This window comes from Perognathus longimembris, chromosome 1 (assembly GCF_023159225.1).
Source record: "Perognathus longimembris pacificus isolate PPM17 chromosome 1, ASM2315922v1, whole genome shotgun sequence".
Classification (NCBI taxonomy): domain Eukaryota; kingdom Metazoa; phylum Chordata; class Mammalia; order Rodentia; family Heteromyidae; genus Perognathus; species Perognathus longimembris.
The window spans coordinates 100,954,646-100,982,028 of record NC_063161.1 but is presented as its reverse complement, the minus strand read 5'-3'; the positions used below and the strand labels follow the sequence as shown (position 1 = coordinate 100,982,028).

General features: G+C 34.2%; 1 protein-coding gene across 11 annotated transcripts in view; it reads left to right on the top strand.

Moving 5' to 3' along the window:
* The window catches only part of Rfx3 (regulatory factor X3), a 242,910-nt gene that overhangs the window by 91,500 nt on the left and 124,027 nt on the right, over nt 1-27,383 (top strand). For all 11 annotated transcript variants that reach the window (XR_007211313.1, XM_048344023.1, XM_048346027.1 and 8 more), the window contains one exon: nt 25,512-25,636. Coding sequence is in view for 10 of the 11 variants with exons in the window: in XM_048344023.1 (XP_048199980.1) it covers nt 25,520-25,636 (117 nt within the window). In the remaining variant the exon portion in view is untranslated. The remainder of the gene's footprint in view (nt 1-25,511; nt 25,637-27,383) is intronic.

The window sequence follows — 27,383 nt, the reverse complement described above, 5'->3', positions numbered from 1 at the left end:
AGTTTCCTTTGGTCTAAATGTAACTCTCCCAAGTTTTGCGGATCTTCAGAAAATCAATTTTGTCAAAGTTTTCATCTTATGAAATCCACAGTGTTAGAAGACGTGATTTTAGAATAGTCAGCAGTGTTAAAATTTGTATTCATATAACCAATACAATAATCAAGTTGTAACATTTTTGGGGCTTCCCAAAGCTGCCTTGTATCTTTACGACATTCATGCCCACCTCTGATCCCTAGCCACAGGAAAGTACTTATCTACTTTGTTTCTACAGATTATATTCATTCTAGTATTTTAAATAAGTAGGATCATACATTTTATACACACACACACACACACACACACACACACACACACATTGTTTTTTTGTAGTTTTTTTTGGTGCCAAAAAACTTGACTTGAACTGAGGGCCTTGGTGCTGTCCGTGAGCTTCTTTAGCTCAAGGCTAGTGCTCTAACAGCCACAGCAACACTTTGGGCTCTTTTTGGTGTTCATGGGACAAAAGGTTTCATGGTATTTCCTGCCCAGGCTGGTTTCTAACTGTAATCTTCAGATCGCATCCTCTGGAGTAGCTGGGATTACATGCATGAGCCACCTATGCATGTCTATATAGGCATATCATATAGATAATGCAGATTTAGTTCCTGACCACCTTAATAGAACAAATAGTAATATATATATATATATTAAAGTGTCTCATGAGGTTTGTGATATCCCAGTGCATATAAAAGCTTTGTTTTTACTATGCTCTATTAAACATACAATTATGTTTTACCTAAAGAACAATATAGATGTTTTACTTTAAAAAGTCTTTCTAAAAAAATTCTAAAACTCATCTGAGCTGTGAGGAAAAAATAGTGCCTATAGATTTTCTTGATTCAGGACTTTCACAAACCTTCAGTTTACAAAACCACTTGCAAAGCACATTAGTCACAGTATAATATAACAAGGTATGTTTTTATACTCCTTTGTGTCTGGCCTGTTTTGTTCAGCATTATCTTTTTGAGATTCATCCTCATTTTTTACACTTGAAGAGTTATTATTTGGTTGTTGAGTATTCCTTTTTATGTACTCACCACAATGTGTAGTATCCTATTTTGTTTTTTTCTTCCTGTTTTTACCTATAAAAGGGACAAAGCTGCTGCATTTTGTCTATTTTAAGACAAGTATTTTATTTTTCTTAATATGTATGATATGAATCTAATTTCATCAACTCCTAAGAGTGAAATTGCTGGCTGTTAGGTTTACCATATGCATTTAACTTCAGAAGAAGTTTCCAAAATTCTTTTTCTAACTCGTACCATTTCTCATTCTCATTTCTCATTGCATTTACAGTTCATCCTTCTCTATCCACTCATTCTTTTAAAATAAATTCTTGAATTCTTAGCATATGTTTAGATAATGTTAAGTTGATTTTTAGGAAAGCAGTCCCTAGTCATTCAAAATCCCCACTTAGTCTGTAATAGTTCTACCTTAACTCTCAAGGGTTGTCAGTTTTCTGATAGATTTTTTTCCTGACAAATCCTACTTTTTCATAATTTTAAGTACAGTTCGATTGTGACAGTCTTTTGAAGTGTCAGAGAGAAATTACATTTCTGAAATATATTTCTCTAAAAACTCTTGAACTTTAATGTGTCTTACTTATAGCAAGTACCTTAGACATAGTAGGTGCTGTCAGTGTCTCCTTATTTCTTAAACAGCACATCTTCACTCCAGAATATACATTAGTTATCTTAATTTCACAATATATATTATTTGTCTTCTAAGCAAACATGTGAATAAGTTTGCCTTATAATGAAGCTTTCTAAATAACATAATACGTAATTCAAATTGTTGAGTTTGAACTATAAATTATTGAGATGATATATTTTTTTCTGGGTGCATAAATAGTAAACATGCTTCTGAGGGAGCAGAAAAGTTTTTCCTTTTTATTTTCTTAACAATTCAAAATGCGGGGCTGGGGATATGGCCTAGTGGCAAGAGTGCCTGCTTCATATACATGAGGCCCTGGGTTCGATTCCCCAGCACCACATATTCAGAAAATGGCCGGAAGTGGCGCTGTGGCTCAAGTGGCAGAGTGCTAGCCTTGAGCAAAAAGAAGCCAGGGACAGTGCTCAGGCCCGAGTCCAAGCCCCAGGACTGGCAAAAAAAAAAAACACAAACAAAAAAACAATTCAAAATGCATTTATGTCGTAAACTCAGAACGCTAAAGATTGTTCAGGTTCCCACTATGTTGGGGTGCAGTAGCCAAAATTCTTCAGCTGTAAATTTGGATCATACCTTTTTAAATAAGTAAATGCACACATGTATACTGTAGTTATGAGCACAGTCTTCCAGTTTGTTCCAAGATCATTTCAGTAATTGAGTGAAAATCCTGTGTTGATTCTACAATCAGTTCTGCTAGACTGATGAACAAAACTAGCTTTCCTCCCAGGCAAAGGGACTGGTCATACATACATATGCCAGGATGGTTTAGCTACAGATTTACTAGGGCAGATCCTCTGGATTGAGGGTTGTCCCCAATCTCCCATTGTACTGATTTCTAAGAGATGATTCTGCCCATTCCTAAGTACCTTTTTATCTGTAAAGAACAAATCAAGTCTGTGTATATTAAAAATACTTTAAAAAGTAGTCTTTGGTCACTGATCAGGATGCATTTTACTCATAAAATGACACGTTGAATTGAAACCTCTTTGTACAACTACTTAGAGACAATAAACAAATTTCAAAAAATAATAATTGCAGTCTTTGGCTTTAGTGTGAATAGTTCCTATCAACAGGACTATACTTCCTATTGATGTGCTGATACTGCTTTCTGGAATTAATTTGTGGAAAACCTTTTATGTTTATTGTGTTAGAGATTGAAGAGCTAAGAGGTAGAAGAGATTAAAAAGGAAGTAAAAGGGAATGTGAAAGGAAGCTAGTAGGGTTACTTTCCTTATTTGACCTGTTACACACTAACTTTACAACTGTTGTAAACTCCATTGTTTGGTTTCTCCATGTGTAAAATAGTGACAGTAGCCCTACAAATACCATTTGGTTGATGGGATGACCTAATGGATTTAGGTGGAGAAAGGATGTCTCAGAGTTTCAATCTGCAATTTTATAAAATAATAAACTTCTGACATATTTCTTTATAAAATGCAGTTATCTAAATAGAATTTGGAGTCTGATCATTTAAATTTAAGTTTATTTGAAATTTTAGGTGAAAGGAAGATATTCAGTGCTTTAGAAAGTCATACTAATAATTGTGTTCAATCTGCAGTTGTTTCATCTCTTGTTTTTACTAGTTTCCCCTTCTTGATTTTGATTTCCTCCTCAAGACGTTTTAAGGCTTGAGTTTAGAACACATTGCAAAGACTTGTACAGTTCTGTGTAATTATTCTGAAGTTCACTAACATCTCATTTTGATGTTTACTATGCCTTAATTCCTTTTTCTCAGTCCTTCTGGTTTATTAACTGAACATGGTCTGATTGTAGAGGACAGTAAGTTCAGAGCTAGGAAAGATTTTTTTATTGGCTATTTATTACCTGTTTGTTGTTGTTGTTTTTTTATTTTGTTTTGCTTTGTTTTTGGTACCTGTATTGAAGTTTAAACTCAAGGTCTGGACACTGTTTCTTAGCTTTTTTGCTGAAGGCTGGTGCTCTATCAGTTGATCCACTGCTTTGAGATAAATGTCCTTGGACTTTGCTGCCCAGGGTTGCTTTGAACAACAAGCCTCAGATCTCTACTCCTGAGTAGCTAAAATCAAAAGTTTAATCCATGGGATTTCAGCTAACCTTATTTTTGGATGGTGTGTATCAGAAATACTTATCCCTGTGATTTCCTCAAATTTTATTATTCCCAAGCTAGTTTCTCATGTTGCCATAGAACTGCATAGATGAAAAGGATCTCTATATTTGGTCGGTTCAGGATTGACTTAAGGGTGTCTTTGAATCTATTTAACTGGATAAATTGGTTTCTGATTTCTCAGGTCATGTAGAGAAAAGAACCTGGGAACTGGGTAACAATGGCACATTTAGAAGAATATAGTGATCTTTAGAAACAATTGATGACTTTGATGAGGAACCCTACTCTCAATTTATCCCTCTATTTACACATGGTATAGCAGGACAGTAGAAAAACTGACACCTGGGGCTGGAAACATGGCCTAGTGGCAAGAGTGCCACTGGGTTCTATTCCCCAGCACCACATATATAGAAAATGGCCAGAAGTGGTGCTATGGCTCAAGTGGCAGAGTGCTAGCCTTGAGCAAAAAGAAGCCAGAGATAGTACTCAGGCCTTGAGGCAAGCTCCAGGGCTGGCCAAAAAAAGAAAAAAAGAAAAACTGACATCTTCAGCTAGTTTTGAGGAAAAGAGTAAATTCCTTCTCACTTTTTAGTGAATTAAGCCAAATCTCAGCCTTTTTTTTTCTGTTGCTTTACCTGCAAAATACAATTAATAACAAATGTAAGTTGGCTATTATTATTAAAGGACTAAGTAAAATAATTTTGTGGGAGAGCACTTTGTAAGTGGTAAAAATCCAGATAAATAGTTGGTGGTAGTAATATTGATGATCTCAGTCAACCTAAACCACTTTGGCCTTCTGATTTTGCTCAGGGTAGATGTTTTCATATTTTTACCTTTCTTTAGTAGGCATTAAGCTCAGTTAACCCGAGAATGCCGTATTAGGATTCAACCAGTGTTTGAGTGTTATTCTTGCCTTGATCTTTTTTTGTTTGGTACAGGCTGTTGGTTCACATAGTTTATTGCAAAAAATTAGACTTGGGCAGCATGTATAATGAGAACTTTAATCTTCTGCTGGTTGACAGAAGGATAAATGGAGGCTGGGGGGCAACTCACAGAACAGTTAGTTTTGTTGTAGATTCCCACATGCTTTTTGCCTTGTCTTTTTTTTTTTTTGGCCAGTCCTGGGGCTTGAACACAGGGCCTGAGCACTGTCCCTGGCTTCTTTTTGCTGAAGGCTAGCACTCTGCCACTTGAGCCACAGCGCCACTTCTGGCCATTTTCTATATATGTGGTGCTGAGGAATCGAACCCAGGGCTTCATGTATACGAGGCGAGCACTTTTACCACTAGGCCATATTCCCAGCCCTGCCTGTCTTTCTTTAACTCTCATTGCCTTTATGTGCCACAATGACAAATGTTCTTAGACAGTCGAGAGAGAGAGAGTATGCTATGAAGAGGCAAAAAATGGTCTGACAAGTTAAAAGGTTATGGCTAAATTTTAGTTGCATTATTAAGATTGTGGCAACTATGACCCCATATTTAGTACTCCAGGAAATGTAAAGATTAATCAGCTTATCTAATGTTTTCTTCCCAGGTTGATTGACACAAATGTTCCTTCAGCCAAGAGAAGTTTGTTTGGGATCAGTGTCAAAACATTGAATATAGATTAGATCTTAAACAATTTTTTTAGTAAAATTTGGAACTTTAAGATATTTAATAAAATGTAATGAGTTGTAAAATTTTGTAGTTAAAGAAAAAGTAAAAATATTTCTTTTTTGATATTTGGAAATCAAGTAGTATTATGCTAATTTTATATTGGATACAATTTTATAGTGTAAACATCCACTTTTGTGTTTTTAGTAATAGATTCAGTATTGGAAGCATTGAAGTTATATCAAATGAAAAAATGAAATGTGTTCTACATTTATTTTACTATTTTCCAAACCAAACAGAAATTGCTCCAATACTGTATTTCTGAATGGCACTTGTAATCCATCTAAAAACCAATTTGGAAATAAATGTTTTGTTTCAGAAGATATAATATTTATCATAATTCTGGCTGAATGGAGCACATAATAAATTGGTGAAGGCAGCAGGACACCATTAAAATATAACTCTATATCATTGGAAACTTAGGGTTATTAGCTTTGTTGGTTTGTTCTGAAAACATTCCATGTAACACATAATTTTTCATTGGGTCATCGTTTCATTCTGCAAATAGAAATTTCCTAGCTTTGTTCTGACTTTGAATTCCAGCTAACTGAAATAACTACCAAGCTAAAATTTTTTTTTGTATCACATGAATTGGAAATAACCACCTACTTTTCTGTGGTATTATCCTATTTTAATTCATGTCATCTAACTAAAAATTCAAGTAGAATCTTGGCTACTAAGCTTCAAGTAATTATAACCCAACATTATGCAATAATATTTGTTATTAATTGAATTCTTAGTATTTATCAGGCACAATTGTAAGCAGATGAGAAGCAGCTACTAATTTAGTCTTTCTGATCACTGTGAGTTGTTGGAAATACGAACTCTCATATACTATATAATGTATGTATTGTAGAATATATAAACATTGTGAGTATGCTACATATTATAAATATATGCAACATACTTATATATAATATAAAAATGTATTTTAGGTAGGTTCCCAATATATTTGTTCTATTTTGAAGAATCTTTTTTTTTTTTTTTTTTGGCCAGTCCTGGGCCTTGGACTCAGGGCCTGAGCACTGTCCCTGGCTTCCTTTTGCTCAAGGCTAGCACTCTGCCACTTGAGCCACAGCCCCACATCTGGCCGTTTTCTATATATGTGGTGCTGGAGAATTGAACCCAGGGCTTCATGTATATGAGGCAAGCACTCTTGCCACTAGGCCATATCCCCAGCCCTATTTGTCCTATTTTGTATGATCAGTGGCCCTCCTTTTTTTTACTTATATTTTATACTCTTGCCTTAGAGTTTATTAATTACTTTGCCACTGAAAAAACAAAAGCTTTAATAAGTATGTTCCCGACTTACCCAATATCTTGCCTACTAGATAAGGCAAAGCCATCAAATGCATTCAGGCAATGCAAATAGAACATTTAGCACTGCTGACCATTTGTGTTATATGTTTTGAAGTTCAGACAAGTGTATAAACATTTAAGATCACTTTGTTCTCTTGAACTAAGTCATTTGTCATCATAGGATTACTCTTTATTCATAATATATTTTTTACTTTCAAACCTACTTTGATATTGTATGTATTTTCTGTCACTTTACATTTAACCTACCCATGCCATTTCAAGTGTATTATAAAGAAATTTTGTTTGGGCTTGGCTTTTTTCTTTGATTTAGCAATTCTTGCATTTTAATTTGCGTTTTCAAATTATAATTTATGTGCTTATTGATATGATTGAGTTGAAATTCTAATGTATTGCCATTTGTTTGTTTCCCTTATCCTTTGAATACATTATTCTATTGTTTCATTCTAATTAACTGAGTGCTCTTTATGATTCTCGTTTCTTGCTTTTATTAAGGCCTGTTGTCCTTATTTATTGTATTTTACTTGTTTAGCAGTTAGTATATAGTTCTCAGTGTGGTTCTCTAACTTATCATAACTTACATCTTCAAATAATATGCCACTTTATGAATGTGTGTATTAAAAAAGCGTATAATTGTGAACAGTAGTTGGATGGACCACCATAATGGAATCATAAGTGTATGTATATAAACTCACATAAATATGTGTATATATATCTATATACACACATATATGATATATACATATGCAAGTGTATATGTATGGACATGTGTATATATGTGTGTATGTGTGTGTATATATATATATGCTTAGATTAAAATGACTGGTAATTGTCAGAATCAGACTCAACATGGCGTAAGAAATGTTGGTCTTTAAGTCAGCTTGCAGTGCATTGAAATGTAGGCACTCTTACTTGCTAAATATGTAATCTTAAACAAGTCATATAACCACTCAAATTTTCATGTCTGGAGCTCTGAAAGGTTCTTGCCTCTATGCTTATGGAGCATTTGCTTTCTATTCTGAATGTCAAAACCAAATGCAATAGTACTTATAAACTACCTTGTTAAATTAAAATAGGATGATACAAGCTACTTAGTTACATTGCTTCTCAGATTGTAGGACTTCACATGCTTATCATTTAGGAATTAAGGAAGTTATCGACTAATCCCCAAATAAGTTGTCTTATTTTATTTAAATTGTGAATTATGTCTTCAAATTGTAATCAATATTTCATACCTTGAAACATTTTGTGCATGTTTCCCAAAATAAATCATTAACATAGATGAGGTTACTTTGACAATGATAATTCAGAGTTTAAGGAGATATATGCAGTGAATAAAGCTTCAGGAAGATTAGTGACAGAAACATTCAGGGACCTGAGAGAAAATATCTGAAAATCATCATAATGTAGAGGTCAGAGTTGAAGAAGCTTCAAATTGTTAATAAAACAGAGTGGAATTGTGCCTGGTAAGGAAATTACTTAATTCTTTTCTCATCTTGGGAGAATTGCCAGCATCAGTGAGTGAATGTTTTATTCCTAGTGGATGTATATTGTCTTAATGTATCTTAAATGGATTAGAAACTGATTACTTTGCCCATTAAAACCTAGTGTTCTCTTTTCATAGGATAACATGCCTTTGAGTCTCTGAAAGCGATGTGATCAAGTAAAACTAAAGAAGCAGTCTATAATGTTTTAATTTTTCATTGGCTCTTGTAAGAGCCTCATTGTAATCTTAAAATTTCCATTATGTTCCATTATGTTGAAAATTTCAAATATGGTCACCAATTTTTTCCACTAACTATGAAATACAAAAGATATACAAATATTTTTAAAATAATAATAGGCTGGACAATGCAAGAGCATAGATTTAACAGATGTAGTTCCAGATATACCTTGCATTGTCTCTTATGAGCTCTGATACTTACAGAGAAGAGTTGATATTTCTGGAGCTCAGTGTTCATGTCAATAAAGTAGACAAAAACACATCTTTTATGTGCTTGTAGGAATTAAATATTTCTGTGGTGTGTATGTGGTAGGAACTCAATAAATAGTAGCTTCTAATTCTTTAATTAATTGGCAGCAATGAGGATTGAACTCAGAGCCTTGTGCTTGCTATGCATGTATGATGTTATTTGAATCATTCTTCCATCCTCTTTTTGTGTTTTGTATTTTAATTGTATGTGACATAGGAAGTGAATGTGGTGGAAGGCAAACCTGATTTCTTGCCAGAGTCTTCCAAGTACCAGTGACAACCTTACCATTTTTCAAGTTAGGTAGATGGAATGCATTATTTCAAAAACACATTTTTTTTAATTTAGTATTCATCATTCCATACCACAGTATCATGCAAAAATTCACAAAAGGTTTTTCATCTGAAGCCTTACTCACAGTTACCAAGAGAATTGCTACTCCACAAAACTCAGCTTCCATTTGTTCTAATTGTCTTCACTCTGAGAAAGCATTAAAGTAATGAACTGTTAAATCCCACATTCAGAAAGCTTTGTTCCATGCTTTCAAAGCAAGAAGAAAGAGAATTGGATGTATTTTTCAAAGTAGTTGTGTCTAAGATGTACAACTTTTAGATTTTTTTTCCTCTATGAAGATTTTTTGATTAAGTTCAATTCAAGCACACAAAATAACTTTTAAGCAGTTTAGACAAATTGTAAACTATAACAAATACTTTAAAAAACTATTAAACTTCAATATAAGCATAATTTGTTTATATATTCTTGAGAAGGAACACAAATCATTGCAATTATGAATTAATTATTCTGAAGTCTTACTCATAAGATTTCAGAATATAATTTGTTAGGTGAAATTCTGTGTACACTTAAAGAGTTCTACTTGATATGTGGTAAAATATGTTTTAAACATTTTAGTAGCATTTTCATGGGTAGATATAGATGTTTCCATTTAGCCAATTTTTGTATTATGAAAGTTTGAAACTGTAAAATTTAGGTGTTATAAAATAATGTATCCTGTGAAAATTTCTATGTACTTTCCAAGTAAAGGGTTTTCTGTTCATTTTCTTTTCTTTATTTCTCATGGAATTAAAAAAGCTTTATGTACTTAAGGCTTATACTTTAAGAGCTAACTTAAGAAATGTGATTTTTAGATTCATTGGTATAAAACACATTAGAATGCTTAAATTATATTATTTTCTATGTTCATTGATTTTTTCAACTTACTTTAAATAGTACTACACAGATTTTGGCATATGTGGTCACATAGTTTGGAAGAACAGCCAATTTGTAAGCAGAATTTTTAGCATTAATAAAATTAAGATGTTCACACAAAGTTCTGTTTCTAAAGATAACTTTGTAATGAAGTTGGCAAGCATAAAAACTCCACTGCCTTCATTTAAAAACAAAAAGAAAACACAAAGACAACTATGTAGTAAAGCATTTGGTGAACCACATTGCACCTGAAGTCACCGCTGGGATTTACAGGTTCCACTGTCTTACATAAATTTCCACCAATAGCTTCAGGTATGTCAGCTATAGTCTTTGGATCTTTATTTTATAATCCTTTACTCATGGTACTTAATATAGAAAAAATGATAATGCTTAAAGCACTGTCATGATGAAAAGACAGAAGAATTTTTTTCAAGTTGAAGCCTTTCTACTACTAATTTATATAAAATTTATATATAGCATATAAAATAGCATTGTACACATACATACATATGTATATACACAAACTACAGTTACCTTGAAGTCCCATTAAGAGCAAAATTCTGCAATTCATAATTCCTAGTTCAATGATATGGTAGAACTTCATTATTTATGAGGATTCAAACATAACGGACACACCATGACCCAAAGTCATTACCTTAAAAGACCTATCTTCTCTTAGAGGCTGTGAGTCTACATTTCTCTAAACAAAGCTACATCAAGTATTAAAAGATGGGTGTTGAATTTTAATGCTCTTATTTTAAAAATGGTTTTACTGTAGTCTTGAAGATAATAGCACTCTTGATTTGATTTTTTAATAAGCTTTATTTTAAGGTATTAACCACTTTGGCCATGTATATAGGAAATTTGTTCCCTTGATTTTTGTATGTCTTTGACAATCAGAATCAAGTGACTGTGAGATCTTATAATGTCAGAATCACTTGTCAGGTTATACAAAAAAACAGAAGAAAGTGACAGATAGGATTAATGTGCCTTGCTGCTTTGGCTTAAATACATAAAGTAATTTGTTTTTGTTGCCAGTCCTGGGGCGTGGACTCAGGGCCTCTGTCCCTGGCTTCTTTTTGCTCAAGGCTAGCACTCTACCTCTTGAGCCACAGCGCCACTTCTGGATATATATATATGTGGTGCTGAGGAATCGAACCCAGGGCTTCATGTATACGAGGCGAATACTTTACCACTAGGCCATATTCCCTGCCCCCATAAAGTAATTTGGGAGAGCTGTTATATAGGTATGATTTATTTGTGTATTCTTGTTTTGTGGGCATTTGTTGTTTTTTGTAGAGTAGCAGAGAAAAGGACATAGTGAAGGATAGGAAGGATGACTTATTAGTACACCTTTGGAAAAAATCTAATACTGTCTTAATTATGAAGAATTTATTATTCAATGTTGAATAATTTTATGAGGAAAAGGAATAGATTTTTTTCATATGTAAATAGCATTTCATTTGTATTTAGAAAACCTCTACCATGTAATGTAGTATGAGAGTGGTGACTCCATAGAGCCAGGAAAAATATGATCAGCCTAAGTTTGCATGTGATTCTGAATATATTATGTTAATACTAGCTTATTGTTATGGTAAAACAAGAAAATAATTGATATTATCTTTGTAATAAAAGCTACATATAACACATAGCACTTCAGTTGGTTTTATTGGGAAGTATTTGCTTCCAAGTTGCTTTTATACCTTTCCAGTACTTCAGAAGTACAGAAGTACTACTTAGGTAAGACAACTTTTCACCTAATAAAATCTAAGAGGCATCAGATGATTAAGTAAATTAGTCAAGAAGTTAGTTGATTTCAAATTTACGTTTTAAAAATGAACATAATATGTAAAGAAGTAATTTCAAAAGATTTTTTCCATTAAAATATTCTCATTTGTGCCTTGTTGATAATAATAGAAATGTTAGGCCTATTTCTATATGGAAAGTTCTCCTTTCCCTTAGGCTTTTTTTTTCTTATTTATTGTCAAAGTGATGTACAGAGAGGTTACAGTTTCATATGTTAGGCCTTGGGTACATTTCTTGTACTGTTTAACCATGGGTTTGCTGTGTTGTATTAAGCTTGTAACCTTCCCATCTAAAACTGATTACCTCATGAACATTTCATGCTACTTGACAGTGAAAAGTACACCTTATAAAAGCTGTTACACAAACCATTACATTTAAAAGGTTTCTGTTTCACACACTAAAATTGCAATATGCTGCAAGTGAAAATTCACTGTTTATTTTGGTTGCTGTCGTGTTGAATTTTGTTTTATTTCCTCTTCCTAGCAAAGTGGAAATTAGTATTTTGTTCAGTGAAAACACAGTTTCTGTATTTTAGGTTAAATTCAGAGATGATATAGTTAAAAAAAAAAATCTGTTCCTGAAACTCTGAATGCTCCATATAATAATAAAGCACAAGCCTGGAGCACAGTGACACTCTTAAGTATTTAAGGGAAACAAACCTTTGCAAGATGGTCCAGAACCCCTGTAGAATATAAAATGCAATGGACCATTTTAGTTGATTCCACTATACACACTCACACAGTTTGCCTCACTTGAAATCTTGTAGAACACCAGGAAACAGTGCCTTATTCATTTATGTGAGAAAGGACCTTGGAAACGTCTAAGAGACCCTCTTATTTTAGAATTCCATTCTCCATGTTATATGAGTATTTCTTTCATTGTGTTATAAGTACTTTGAGCTTCTGGCAGGTCTTCCTGCTTCTTTTTGAGTGCTTTCTTTTTTCCTTTTATAATTTAAAATCTGTTAGAAAGAGCTTTTGATTAGGAATTTGAAGTCCTGAGTTCTAATTGCCAACTGACACTAAGCAGGAGGTCCTTTTGGATTAGTTATCTTAGACTATGAAATGGTAGCTTTATCTACATACGTACTTTTAACCTTTAAAGTGATGTGTTACTGAGAATCAAGCCTATTATCTGAAAACCAATTACCCTTTAATACCAAAAGAAAATTTACACAATGATCAATTCACCAAATGAATGCTTTTTCCACAATCAATTTGCTAAACCATGAATACTCAATAGCCATTTGGTTCAGTTTACCAAATATTCTGATATATCAGTTTGCCTAATTATTAATTTTCCAAGGTATCAACTGCCTGAAATGTGTTTTATTCACTACATGTGCTTTTTACAAATCATCCTCTACGGAATAAGTTCAAAAGTAGTTTTGCTGAGAAGTATTAACTTATTTAAATTTTAATTTGGTGTTAATCCTTGCATGTATAGCAGCTTCAACTCAGATATCATATGATAGAATTATCCGTTAGTTTAACTCAGGTGAATGTTAACTTTATCATTTTAATAGCTAAGTGTAGTGATCAAATACTTTTCAGACTTTTAAAATGGAAAAACTCATTCAGCTGAACTAATTAAACATATTATGAATTGAAGGACATACAGAACACATTTAACTTGAAACAAATAACCCTCTTATACACTAATTTATAAACTCTGTGCTATTTAAGACATAATTGGCCCTTTGATTTAAAATAAACAAAATCTCAGTACCACCGAAAATTATTAAACAAATTCTCATAAGTTATTGTAGCAAAGAATGTAAGTCCACCATGGAGCTGTATTCCCACAAAATTTCTGGTCAATATAATCTTGAACCTATCATTTGAAGCATCAAAGAACTCCTAAAGAACTCTTTAAAGTTGATTCAATAAATTGATTCAGTTTGTAATGTCAACATTATAAATGGTGAAAATAAGTACCTTTTTAATGAACTGGTAAGTTTGTTAAGTTGGCCATTTAGCAAACAACGTGACTATTTGGCAAGCAGGTTTCATTTTTTTCCCAACCTCTATCACTCTGCCTTGGATTGGAGAGAATGAAGTTATAATGGAAGAGTATTATTGTTGGTTCCTCAGCTACATCCTGTAGTGAGTTTTTCTACTGTGTGTGTGTGTGTGTGTGTGTGTGTGTGTGTGTGTGTGTGTGTGTGTAATGGCCACCACAGTGCAGATTTTTTAGGTACTGGAGAAGTACAATGAAAAGTCATGTTGAGAATGTAAAGGTTACTTTTTTTCTGCCTGAATCTTATCACTGTAATCTTATATCAACATCAATTGAGTTTATAATAATTCATGTTTTTTATTTAAAACTTATACACAATATCTTTTGAGCTTTAAAATTCTTAGACCATGGAACAAATGAAATTTCTGATATAATACAAATTGAAAATGAAGGCACATTTAAAATGGAGAAGAAACATTCTTAATCGATGCCTTGATTGTATATAGCTGTAGTAGTAGTTATGTTTTTACAAAACTTGAAATTATGGAATGTCTCTGATAAAGTATATTGTAATAGTAAGTTTCATCCAAGTGTTAAAATTCATCCTATTTGGAGATTTAACTGTGTATTAGACAGTGTGAAGCCACTACAGGTTAAAAAAATAAACATAGCCCAGGTGCTAATGCAGTTTATGCTCTTGTTGGCAAGACAATGTACAGCAATATATTAATTGCTGTACATAGGGTACTAAGAATCTCAGGAGCACACAAGACCCAAACTTGTTAAAAGCAAGAAGGGAGAGTGGTGGTTGTTTGTCAAGTAATCTAGAGGATGTGCTGAAGATACAATGAGACAGGTGAGAAGGAAACATCATTTGAATTTAAAGCCCAAAAGCTGGGCAAGTGAGAGTAGCTATATCCAGCTGGATTATATTTACTCTTGGGAAGATGTAGGTAGAAACTATCAGAAAGAGGCTCGTAAATCTTGTTAAGGGGTCTGTAGTTTATCTTGAGTGCCCTGGGAACCTATTGTTGAAAGTGGCCTGAACTCTAGGAATCTACCCAGAAGCAAGCGAATATGGTTTTTAGAGATAATTAGGAAGCAGAATCTTTAGACTCAGTAATTGATTAAATATGGAAGGTAAGAGAGAGAAAAGAAGCCTGGCTCTTACTTTTTGGGTCTTTGAGAAAAAAAAAAAAGCCAAAATAACTTGATCCCAAGATTATCTCTCGTTTTCGCTACAGACACATTGGCAGCAAAGATGGTATCTTCCATATCATGTTAGAGGAGCTACTGGCAGAAAGTTTAATAGGCATGATGAAAAGTGAGAACGATGAATGGCTATTCAAAACGATTCAACAAGTAGTTAATAATTCAAAGCTACAGTTGAATAGAAGGAAGGATACTGACTTAAAGATTTAGAAGTATTTGGGAATTACTCACATCCATACAATGTGAATGGCTCCAAAACTTAGTGAGAAGGCCAGAGACACCTAGACATATATGCACCACCTAGACACACACACACACACACACACACACACACACACACGCACGCACACACACACATATTCATACTCTAATTCTCTTTGTATGTATGTTTAAAATGGAGGACACTTGTGATGCAACCAGACTGGTCAGATAGGAACAAAGTAAAAACAAACAAACAAGCAGAATACCTTGGATCAAAATGCTTTTTTGAGTTATAAAACATTGTCTCTAATATTATGTGTAACCTGGTGCTGCAGCCTGTCTGAAAGCTAAGAAAAAGTTACTGAATTTATACATCAATAGATTATTCCTTGGTGTCATTGGAAAAGTCAAGATTCCTTCAATTGATATAGTAGGAATTAATCTCTAGGTAGCCAGAGTTGAATTACATTTACAGAAATGGAGATGGTAAATTCAGAGAATATTTGAATGAATTTGGTGATAAAGTGATTGGGTTGATTCCTATTAATATGTTAATAGGGATAAAGAGCAAGCTCACCACAAAAGACCTTCAAAGTGTAATAAGAGGAGGGGAGAGAGAAAAATGAAACTTTATGAAATTTCACGCCTATCTAAACTGATCTATAATAACAATTACTTTAAATCATAAAATCTTAATTAATTTAGGGCTGGGAATATGGCCTAGTGATAGAGTGCTTGCCTTGTATGCATGAAACCCTGGGTTCGACTCCTCAGCACCATAGATGTAGAAAAAGCCAGAAGTGGTGCTGTGGCTCAAGTGGTTGAGTGCTAGCCTTGAGCAAAAAGAAGACAGGAAGAGTGCTCAGACCCTGAGTCTTAAACCCCAGAATTGGCAAACAAAACAAGATAAAACTTAATTCATTTAAAAATGGAAATAATCCCAGAGTTTTTATTAAATATTTATGATGTAGTTTATGACAGCCCACTTTACAAAATGAAACTACTTAGTAAAGAGTTTTTAAAGGAATTGATTCTGGAGAAAAATGCTTTAAGACTGAGTAGAAAATGATGGCTATTTATATAGTACAACACCAATTCTCATCAAGTAAACACAAAGAATATGTGTTTAAATAAATAACTGCAATCATTTTAAATTTTACTCATTTTATAGAGAAATCAGTTTTCTGTTAAGCATGTATATTTCTGAAGTTGGCTATATTCCTCTGTTTATTACATATGTGTTTCTATAATGAAATCTCATGTAAACATTTTATTTGATTACTAGCCCTATGTTTTATTGCACATGTTCCTACAGTATATTTGTATGTGAATATATGGAGTATTTTTAGGTCCACCCACACTCACATTCAGTATATTTGCCCAAACTGTCAGTAACAAAAATTCAGTTCTTTAAGATAGTATACATTTAAAATGAGATATATGCTTCCATTATTAGAAATGTTATTATATAGTGTCATTTTCCCTTTGTGCCTGTCATTAGACAAGTTAGGCACTGTAAAAGATTTTGTTCTTCACTTCTATGAAAAGAAAAGGAAACAGAATTAAAAAACTCTTGTGTGGGCAAAAGAATTTAAGAGTAAAGTTATTGTAGTCCTTTCTAGTGTGAAAAAAATTAAGAATTTTTCTTCTTTATTTCACTCTCTGGAAAACCCAAATGAAATCTTTCTGTTTTGAGGTAATACTTGGGAGTTTAATTCTTTCCTGGTTTGTTGAGTTTTGCTGCCTTTTAAACTCATCTTTGCCTTCCCTTCGTCCAATCCTGTCCACAAGTAAGATCATTTGGAAGTCCTAATTGGCAAGCATATTCTTCTTTATCAACCCCAAACAGAAGTGGTTACTGTTTTGTATGTAGATAAAATATACTGAAGTTCATTATGTTTAGAGATTGTGGAAAGAAGGCACACCTAACACGAAGGCAAGTATATAAAGAAAAGAACCAGAGAAGAAATGAGTTAACGAAATGTAGGTATTAATTGAACTAGTAAGTAATGACAGTTTTGGAAGAATACAGTGATTTGTGGAAAAGATTGATGAATTTATCCTTCTCTTTATAACACAGCATAGCCGAACTAAATTGCGATAATAATAATTATAATAAATTTATGAAACATACTTAGTATTCATTTTCTTTTAGTTCTCTTATTATCATCAAATGCTCTATTAGAATCTTGTTACATTTCATACTGAATTGACCAAGGAACAGAAAAGTCTCATATAAGTTTTGGTGAGAATCTGTGTATTGTACCATTTTATTTTTAGACCCTCCTTCAATGAGAAAAGAGTTTGGAGTTAGGATGCTTATGTTTAGTTACTGGTGTTGGTTTGTCTTTGTTTTCCTTTTCTTTCAATTGTTGTCTTGGCATAGATTTTTTTTTTTTTAGCCTATATCATCTAGGTAAAATTGATTTGTCTACTAATGTATGAATGTGAGTGGGAGGATAAGCTGGAATGGCATCTGTGCCTGTTGACAGTTTCAATATCTGGAGGGAAACAAATAGCAAAATAATTTGTGCATCAGTTTTAGCAGTTTATCTTCAGTGTTAATGGATTCTTTTATTACACTTTTTAAGTAATTAGTCGTTTAAGACAAAAACTGTTATCTATGACTTGATTTTTCTTTAAGGAATAGCTTTTTTCATAATCTACTTTGAGTCACGTAAAGAATTAGGTAAGAGAAAAATCTTCGTTTGAAAAGTGATAAAAGTTACCCAGGCAACCTGTGTATGTTACCAGTGTGCTGATTAATCATCTCCAACATTAATCACTGTCATCAGTTATCACAGAAAGATGACTGAAGAACCGTCTACACTATTATCATTCCATCATCTTTCTACAGATGAATTTAGCACAAAAGATTTATTGTACATACTCAGGAGCTTTGCAATATCAAACTTAAATAAAGAGGAAGAGCTTTTATATTATAAAAAACATGAGCTTTTCTTTTTCTTATTCCTCAATTTCTTGATTTACGGATTTTATTTAAAAAAAAAAAACCTTCATTTTACAATGAGTAAACTCACACAGAGGTACATTTTAAATAGAGAGGGCCTGGTATTTAATTACAGTTTGTAGCTTATCCTGTTTTGTCATCTTTTTTTTTTTTTTTAACGGTGGAGAGGGGAGAAGCCAAACTCATCCTTTCCGTATGTGTAGATAAAATGATCAGCTTGTTAAGTTTAAAAATCCTAAATTTGTCATATAGTTATATGTAACATCTATAATACATAATTTTATATTGCTCCATTATTTACATTATGTCTTCTTTGAAAGATAGTTTGACTTTTATTTTTAAAAAATGAAATAGACTGGTGCTGGTTGTTCAAGTCTTTAATCCTAGTTACTTAGGAAATAGATCTGAGGATCATGGTTAGAAGCTAGCTTGAGCAGGAAAGTCTGTGAGGTTCTTTCCTTTCTTCTCTCTCTCTCTTTCTCTCTCTCTCTCTCACTCTATCTCTCTTGGTTTGTGCTTGTCATTATATTTTATTTATTTCTTTATTGTCAAAGTGATATACAGAGGGGTTACAGTTTCATACATGAGGCAGTGTATACATTTCTTATCCAACTTGTTACCTCCTCCCTCATCCCCACCCATCCGCCAGCCTTCCCCCCTCACATTTTCTTCCTCCCTTTATGAGTTGTACAGTTGGTTTACAGCATATAGTTTTGTAAGTATTACTGTTGCATTGGTTTGTCTTTTAACCTTTGTCTCTCCATTTTGATGTTCTTCTTCCCTTCCCTAGTTCCAATACCTGTATATACAATATCCAGGGTACCAAAATCAGTTACCATGCTATCAGGGGTCTTCCTTCCTTCCTTCCTTCCTTCCTTCCTTCCTTCCTTCCTTCCTTCCTTCCTTCCTTCCTTCCTTCCTTCCTTCCTTCCTCCCTTCCTTTCCTCCCTCCCTCCTTCCCTTCCATCCTTCATTTCTTTCTCCTTCTTTCTTTTGGCCTTTCTTTCTCTTTATCTTCTTTATTTTTCTTTCTATCCCTCTTACTCTCTTTCTCCCTCCCTCCCTTCCTCTCTTTTCTTTCTTTTCTTTCCTTTTCTTTTCTTTTTTTCTTCCATTTCTTCTGGTCCTGGGGCTTTAACTCTCTGCCTTGGTGCTGTCCCTTAGCTTCTTTTGCTGAAAACAAGCAATGTACCACTTGAGCCACAGCACCACTTCTGGCTCTTTTTGAGTAGTTTATTGGAGATAGGAGTCCCAGAGTTTCCTGCCAGGGCTGGCTTCAAATGGCCATACACAGATTTCAGCCTCCTGAGTAGCTAAGATTACAGGCATGAGCCATTGGCACCTGGCTCATGAGATTCTTATATCCAGTTAATCCAGTATTTTTCAATTATGAAATGATATAACTGCAATCTTATATAGAACCAGGTTTCTAGTGTTCTTATGAATATCTGTCATTGAGTACGGTCACATTTGAAATATGGTTTATTTTGCAGTAATTTTACAAAGAGAATGTTATAGTAACTCTTGTTAATTTGATTGGAATAGCTATTGGACAGTGTTGTGGTCTTTGTGTGGTTAGGAAAAAGGAAGGAAATTCACTGCTTCAATTGAAACTACATTGTCTTTGTTTTCTATTTAGAGAAAATTTTTTTTGCTCTTCAGTGTTTTAAGTGCAGTGGAATCAGACTTTGCATACTGTATGTTAAGACAGTCATTACTGTAAGAAGGAATATCACAATGAAAATTGGATAGACACTACCTGTTTTTAAGCTAGGCCAGTTGTAGAGCACTGTTTGATAGGTCAGACAGGCATTCATAGTGTGTGCTCAAAAGAAATCCTACTGTGAATTTGAGTTTATTAAATAATCTTCAAAAAGTCCCAGAAAGAACATTTGAATACCTTAAAACTTGCAATAATACATGTTTGTTCAAAACACATTTGATTTGCCTAGGTTTGCCCATCAGGTTGAAGGAATGCTAATCTTGTTGCATTTAGCAGCTGGGTTTTTTGAAATACTCTTTTCCTTCTCCTAGGGGTTAATTAGCCTTCTTTCAAAATGTGGCCTATTTAGCTGTGGATTTGCATGATTCAACCAGAGCTGGCTGTACAAAGCGGAACCTTTAGCAGGCGGGTGTGTCCAGCTGCTTAATTAGCCAGAATAAAAAGGTCCTTTGTCAAACAAGCATCTGTTGCTCATGACACACCTGACAGCCACATTAGGCAAGGATGACTGGACGGAAATTGTGCTTGTCTCTCCTGCAAGAATATACAACTCATTTACATATGGGCTGCATTATTGACAAATGCAGGGGTTTATTTAGCTTATCAAAATGGATTATTGTGACTGCATTTGTGACTGATAAACAAATATCACATGAAAAGAAGCTGTGAAGGAAGTAAACTAACCAAATTACCCCCAAACATAAACAAAGCACTAGAAACCTCTGCAGTATGGATAAGAACGTCTCAATTGTACTCATGAATTTTTGTGCTGAGAGTAAAACAAAATCTATTAATAGAGCAAGCGAAGACACTGCCCTCAAGTGATGATCCTTACTTTACATAAATGTTGAAATACTCATAATATGTCAGTGAGTTTGTCATCTGTTTGGCAAAAATTTCAGGAGAATCATACTCTCCTGTTTGGGCATGGGATTGGGGGTGGGGGATGGGGGAATCTTGCTGGCTTGAACTCAGGGCTTAGGTATAGTTCCTGAGCTGCTTTTGCTGAAGGCTATTGCTCTACCACTTGAACCAGAGAGCTTTTCATGGGGTAGTTTATTGGAGAGAAGAGTCTCATGACTTTCTTGCTTAATCTTGCTTTGAACCATGATTCTCAGATTTCTTGATTTACAGGCCTGAACCACTGGTGCCCGGTACCACTTTTAAAACATGCTTTAACATTCTAATTTGCTGCCTAAAAAGTACATCTTCAAAATTACTAGCATGCTTTTGCAACAAAAAGCTTAATAGTTGAGTTTTATTATAGTCTCAGTTAAAAGGGGAAATTTTACTATCAGAGAGATGGCATGCATTTCCAATATTGTTTATATTCAGAGCCCAAAGTACTGCTGTTCATTCTAACAGTCTAGCTTTTTATTTGGAGGCCCTTAAATAGTGATGATGTAAAATTGTGTGCATAGTGGTTAACATGGGTGTTAAAGTGAGACACATGCAGATTGAATTTAGTTTCTTCCTCATTCTTACTGTGTTACTTTTGGTAAATTTTGTACTCCATTTGAGTCTCAATTTTCTTATTTGTTAGAGATAATAATACCTCCAATTAGAAAATGTATGGAGGGCAGTTGGGCTAGATCCAGGCATTTGGAAAGGACATACTAAATGATAGGCCTAATTAGAATTAGGGTTATGGGAGTTATAGGAGGTTTGTGAATGAAACCCTCTATAGTTATGAGGCTTGACAGAGAAAGCCTTTTCCTAAAAGCCAAAGAAAATAGTGAAATCAAACAGGAATGACGAGTCCTGTGGATGAAGGCAAAAACCAAACAAATAATACCTAATGGGTAGAATTCTTCTCTGAACCTATGACCCAGAAGCCAAATTTGGAGCAAACTGCTGATACTCTAGGACTCTGTGCTGTCTCAGATGATGTTGTAGATGCAACTGAGTGCTTTACTGGCCATTTGGTGCCAGTTTTGGCATGGTTTAGATAGGACAAAGGCTGGAAGGAAAGTTCCTCATGGCTCTCCAGCTTTGAAGTGTTACAAACCATTATTTTCTTTCCATTTCTCTTGGTACCCCTCCTCTGATACTATAAAATTACTCCCCTGTTCTGATACTATAAAATTACTCCTGTTAAATACTTAGCTTCTTTTCCTGTCCTTTCTTTTCATCTTATTTCTTTCCTTTTTCTCACCTTCAAACCCTCTCCCTTCATTCTCCATGACTCTTAACACCCCTTTTCCTGTTATCATTCTCTCCTTTCCCTTTTCTATCCTCCCCTTCACTCTTTCTCTTTCCATCTTTTCTTTTTCTGCTTCCTTTTCTTTTTCTTCCTCCTTTTTCCTCATTCTAAAATTTCACTTGTTTTTTTTTTCTCTTTCTCCTATCAAGATTCCTATCTGTTTATTATGAAGTGTTTCTAGTGTCTTCTAATAGTTTAAAACATGGGCTTTATAGTAAGATATTCAAGTACTTCTTAATATTACATGTCTGTATGGCCTGAAGTAAGCAGCTTAAACTCTCTGAGCCTCATTGTGTGTGTCACTTGGAAAATTAAGAAAATCGAATTAATTCTGAAAGTACACAACTTGGCAGACTTCTCACTCAGCTCTGGAGGAAGCTGAAGGAAGCTTTATGAGTGACTTAGCTATAAGAACCGTATCTGTCCAGGAGAAGCAATAGCTCACCACTTGATCATCATTTAAACTACTAGAATCTACCAACTATCTTTATATTAGTGAGACCCCCTCCCCCCAAAAAAAATCCCCAGCACTCACAGCAGGTTCTTCAATAACGAGGTTGTTCCTCATTCCTTGCCTACTTTTACAAATCAATCCTTTGTATAGCACAAAGGGCATCAATAGTCCATAAATATGTACATTCTTTCCCTTTGTGATAGAAGAAAGAATATTATTGATGAGGTTTCTAATTTGTGCATTTCTCTTTCAATAAAAAGCTTTTTTTTAGTACTGCCATGACTGAACCTATGGCCTTGTACATGGTAGGTAAGGGCTCTCAGCTCCCCAAATGTTACGAACTGTTGGTCTTATAATTTTTTTAAATTTTTCTTTGAGAATGCTAAAAACAAAGGGATTACAGTTTCATAAATCAGGCAAAGAATACATGTCCTTTTAAATGATATTATCCTTTCTTCCCTCTCTTCCAGTTTTCTCCTTCCATACCAACCACAATTTGTATAGTTTATTTTCATTGGTGTCCAGTGAGTACTATTGTTCCATTTGTTTATCACCTTATGTCCCTCCATTTCTGTGCCTCCCCATATACTCCCAAAGACAAATAGACAAACAAAGAAAGCCAAAATTAAAGAAATCTTAATCAGGCAAGAGTTTTTTTTTTTGTTTTTTTGTTTTTTTTTTGTGAAGACAGTCATTCTTCTACAGTTTTAGCTACAATGCTTAGTCTAGAGTGGTATGTGTGTGTGTTTAGAGATAACACCTATTCTTAAAGCAGTGAACCATCATTTCTAAGATTTCACATAAAATATGAAAATTTCAGCTGGTTTTGGAAAGCTCACAACTTTTATTTACTAATTGGCTATCTCATATATCTGGAATATTCTGGAGCTCAATTTTAGCCAGTAAATATAAATTGGGCATTAGCCTCATTCCTCATCACTTTCAAATTGGCCACCCCTAACTCCTCTCCTTTATGCATGTGAAGTTCCCCAATTGTAAATGAAAATCAAAGTCATACCAGTGCATTGGATCCTCACATGGACTAATTTATTTATGAATTAACATGTGAAGTATTTGTTAACTGATCAGTAATTGCTGTTATGCCGATTGTGTGCATTAGGAAAAGATTTACAAAATGATAGACTACAGCAATTTTAACCTGCTGAGCTAGCCTATTTAAGGGATGTTCATTGTGTTGATATAGGATTTACACTAACTTAAGTATAAGAAAATATCCAGATCCTTACAGAGATGCCAGTGTCAGTCTAGATAGAAAATTAAGCTGTGGATTGAAGTGAAAAAGACTAGTCCCAACTCTCCTCCAGTCTCTGATAAATAAGTCTCTAAATCTCTGGACTTTTATTTTCTCATTTATGAAACAAAAAGAGCCTACTTGAAATCTTCAGACGTCCATTTCTTAAGTTACATGAGAAAATAGAAAGTTCAGGTGAGGTTGTGCTGACATAAAAGGTAATGAGGGAATTTTTTTCTCCCTGAATGAACTGAATGTTTTATGAGAATATTTAATGGAAAAATTAATGTTCATTATATTCTTCACAGATTTAAGACATAATGTAATATTTTTCTTAGAGTAACAAATGGTGAACTCTGTTCTCATTCACAGTAAAAAAATTATGATGTTGATCTGTAATCAATAACAAATTTATATTTATTTTATAACTATTATTTATAAGTAGCAAAAGGCCAGGATGCCTGAGAAAATTAGGGAACTCACTCCTTTTGCAAAATACCACTGGACAGTAAGGTTTTTTTTTTCAAATTTTTATTATCAAACTTATTTACAGAGAGGTTACAGTTTCATACGTTAGGCATTGGATACATTCCTTGTACTGTTTGTTACCTCGTCCCTCATTCCCCCCTCCCTCTTCCCCCTTTCCCTTTCCCCCCCTGAGGTGTTCAGTTCACTTACACCAAACAGTTTTGCAAGTATTGCTTTTGTAGTTGTCTTTTTTTTACCCTGTGTCCCTCAAATTTTGGTATTCCCTTTCAATTTCCTAGTTCTAATACCAGAATACACGGTTTCCAATATACTCAGATAAGATTACAGAGATAGTGTAGGTACAACCACAGGAAGGTGATACAAGAACATCATCAATAATAGAAGCTACAGATACACATGGGACGTTGAAAGTAGTTACAGCTGTGATATAACAATCATTTCCATAACATGGAGTTCATTTCACTTAGCATCATCTTATGTGTTCATAAGGTTATAGCTATTGGGCTCTTGTGATCCTCTGCTATGACTTGCCTAAACCTGTACTAATTATTCCCAATAAGGGAGACCATAGAGTCCATGTTTCTTTGGGTCTGGCTCACTTCACTTAGTATAATTTTTTCCAAGTCCTTCCATTTCCTTACAAATGTCATTCTTTCTGATAGAGGCATAAAATTCCATTGTGTATATGTACCACATTTTCCTGATCCATTCGTCTACTGAGGGGCATCTGGGTTGGTTCCAGATTCTAGCTATGACAAATTGTGCTGTGATGAACATTGTTGTGCTGGTGGTTTACTGTGATTTTGTTTGTGGTCTTTTGGATAGATACCCAAAAGTGGGGCTGCTGGGTCATAGGGGAGTTCTATATTTAGCCTTCTGAGGAATCTCCATACTGCTTGCCTGGACAGTTAAGTTTTAAAGTTAGAAAGGTCCTTTGTAGTTATTTATTCTACATTATATTTCTACATCAGAAAGTATAGTTCATAATGTATTGCATCTAAATTTATATTCTAAGAATTAAGAGTATACATAAAATTTTGAACCATAAATGGATTGAAATAATTTATAAGGGCTGAGATCCAAGCATGGTAGATTTTAGTGTGATTAAGTCTTTTTAATTTCAAGCGAAGAGGTAATAGGATTTTAAAAAGTGTGGATTAATTTCTATATTCATTTTAAGAGTGATCTTATATTGTATTGAGAGGTATTATGAGGATTGAAAGTTAGTTTAAATATAGGATATAAAGTACAAATTTAATGAATGCGGTCACAAGAAGAGTATCTTCAACTTTGTTTTCATGTATTTCAGAAACCATCATGCAGACATCAGAGACTGGGTCAGACACGGGTTCGACAGTGACTTTACAGACATCTGTGGCTAATCAAGCAGCAGTGCCTACCCAGGTGGTACAGCAGGTACCAGTACAACAACAGGTAGGAGCTGTTGTGCTCAGAAAGAAGGCTGGTTTTGTTTTGTTTTCTGACCATCTAAGATAGCTGTATTGATATAATATGGGACTTACTTTCTTCCTTCATGTTTCATTCATTAGGCTAATTCAGCAAGTAATTTTGAGTATTTCCTTGGTGTATCAGTTTCTTTCGATGCTAGACTGTGAACACACAAACATGAATGCTATAATCTCTCTTCTCAGAGTCTCAAATCTGTAAGAAAGTTCTTTTTTTTTCTAACTTGACCACCCTAAGAAGACTTTTTCTACTCTCCCTATAGCTTGTCACTTCTGATTTCTGTCATATCAAAATGCCAGCAATAGTATTTTTTATTTACTTGACTCACTGCTATCTAATAAAGGAAAGCATGTTGTATCCTTATTGGATAAGATTTTTGTTTTTGTGGTGTTTTAGAAAGTGAATTGGCGGGCTGGGGATATGGCCTAGTGGCAAGAGTGCTTGCCTTGTATACATGAGGCCCTGGGTTCGATTCCCCAGCACCACATATGTAGAAAATGGCCAGAAGTGGTGCTGTGGCTCAAGTGGCAGAGTGCTAGCCTTGAGCGGGAAGAAGCCAGGGACAGTGCTCAGGCCCTGAGTTCAAGGCCCAGGACTGGCCAAAAAAAAAAAATAAATAAATAAAAAGAAAGTGAATTCACATTAGGTGACTGCTAAATTCTGTTTAATGAAAACAAAATTATCTTAATGGTCTGGGGATCTGACTCATCCCATTTAAAAAGTTGGAAAAGAATTAATCAGATGCTTACTACAAAATCTTATTCATACTGCAGGCACTTGGCTTATTTGGAAAAATACTGACAAAACAATGCTGTTCATGTTGGTTAAGTTCTGCATGTAGTGTGAACACATTGACCTGCCATTTCTACAGGTGTAGTGGACATAGTAAGAATGATAGTAGGTCATATAGTATTATTGAAAGACTATTCAAGATGTAGAATTGGGTAGGGCAGAGGGGGCAGTGCTGAAATCCCAGAAAAATCTTTTACTACTTTTTAAAATATTTTTTCTTTTTATTTTAATGAACTCATTCCTTACTTTTCATATGGATTTATACAAATCCTTCCCATCTCTGTTGCTCTCCATTTATTCCATTAAATTATACATAGAGTTTTAGGTTTCAGTTTATTCATTCTGTCAATCTCTTTTTTTCTTTTGCCTCTGAAAAGAAGGCTGGCCAATAGTGTTTGGAATGCCTCTGAGATTACTGATGTAATTAAAGATTTTAAATTACCCAAAAATATTATTCAAAAAAAGATAGCTTATTTCATCAGAAGGCCAAGTAATGAACAACTGGAGCATTGTTCTGCATATGTGACCTTAAAAAGCTAACCATCTGACAATGTTAATGAAATGCTGAAGAAAACTCACTGTTTGGTTTTGGTCCTTAGGTCCTAGTCACTTAGCAATTGTGTTTGTACATGTATAATATTGTATATATTACTGGTAAAGCTCACTTTCCACTTCTAGCAGCCAGTGACATTTTGGGGATTACTATTTCATAAACAGAATATCTTTTTATTTTAAGTACAAATAATAAAGCACAAATGAGTCTGACATTGTGGCACCAGTAAAACAAGTGCTCTGGAGGCTAAAATGGGAGGATTATGAGTTCAATGCCAATTCCAGGCCAGTACCAGGCACAAAATCTAAACCATGAGTCCCCCTCCCTCCCAATGTAGAAGGCTACCAGAATTGGAAAATCAGCATCACT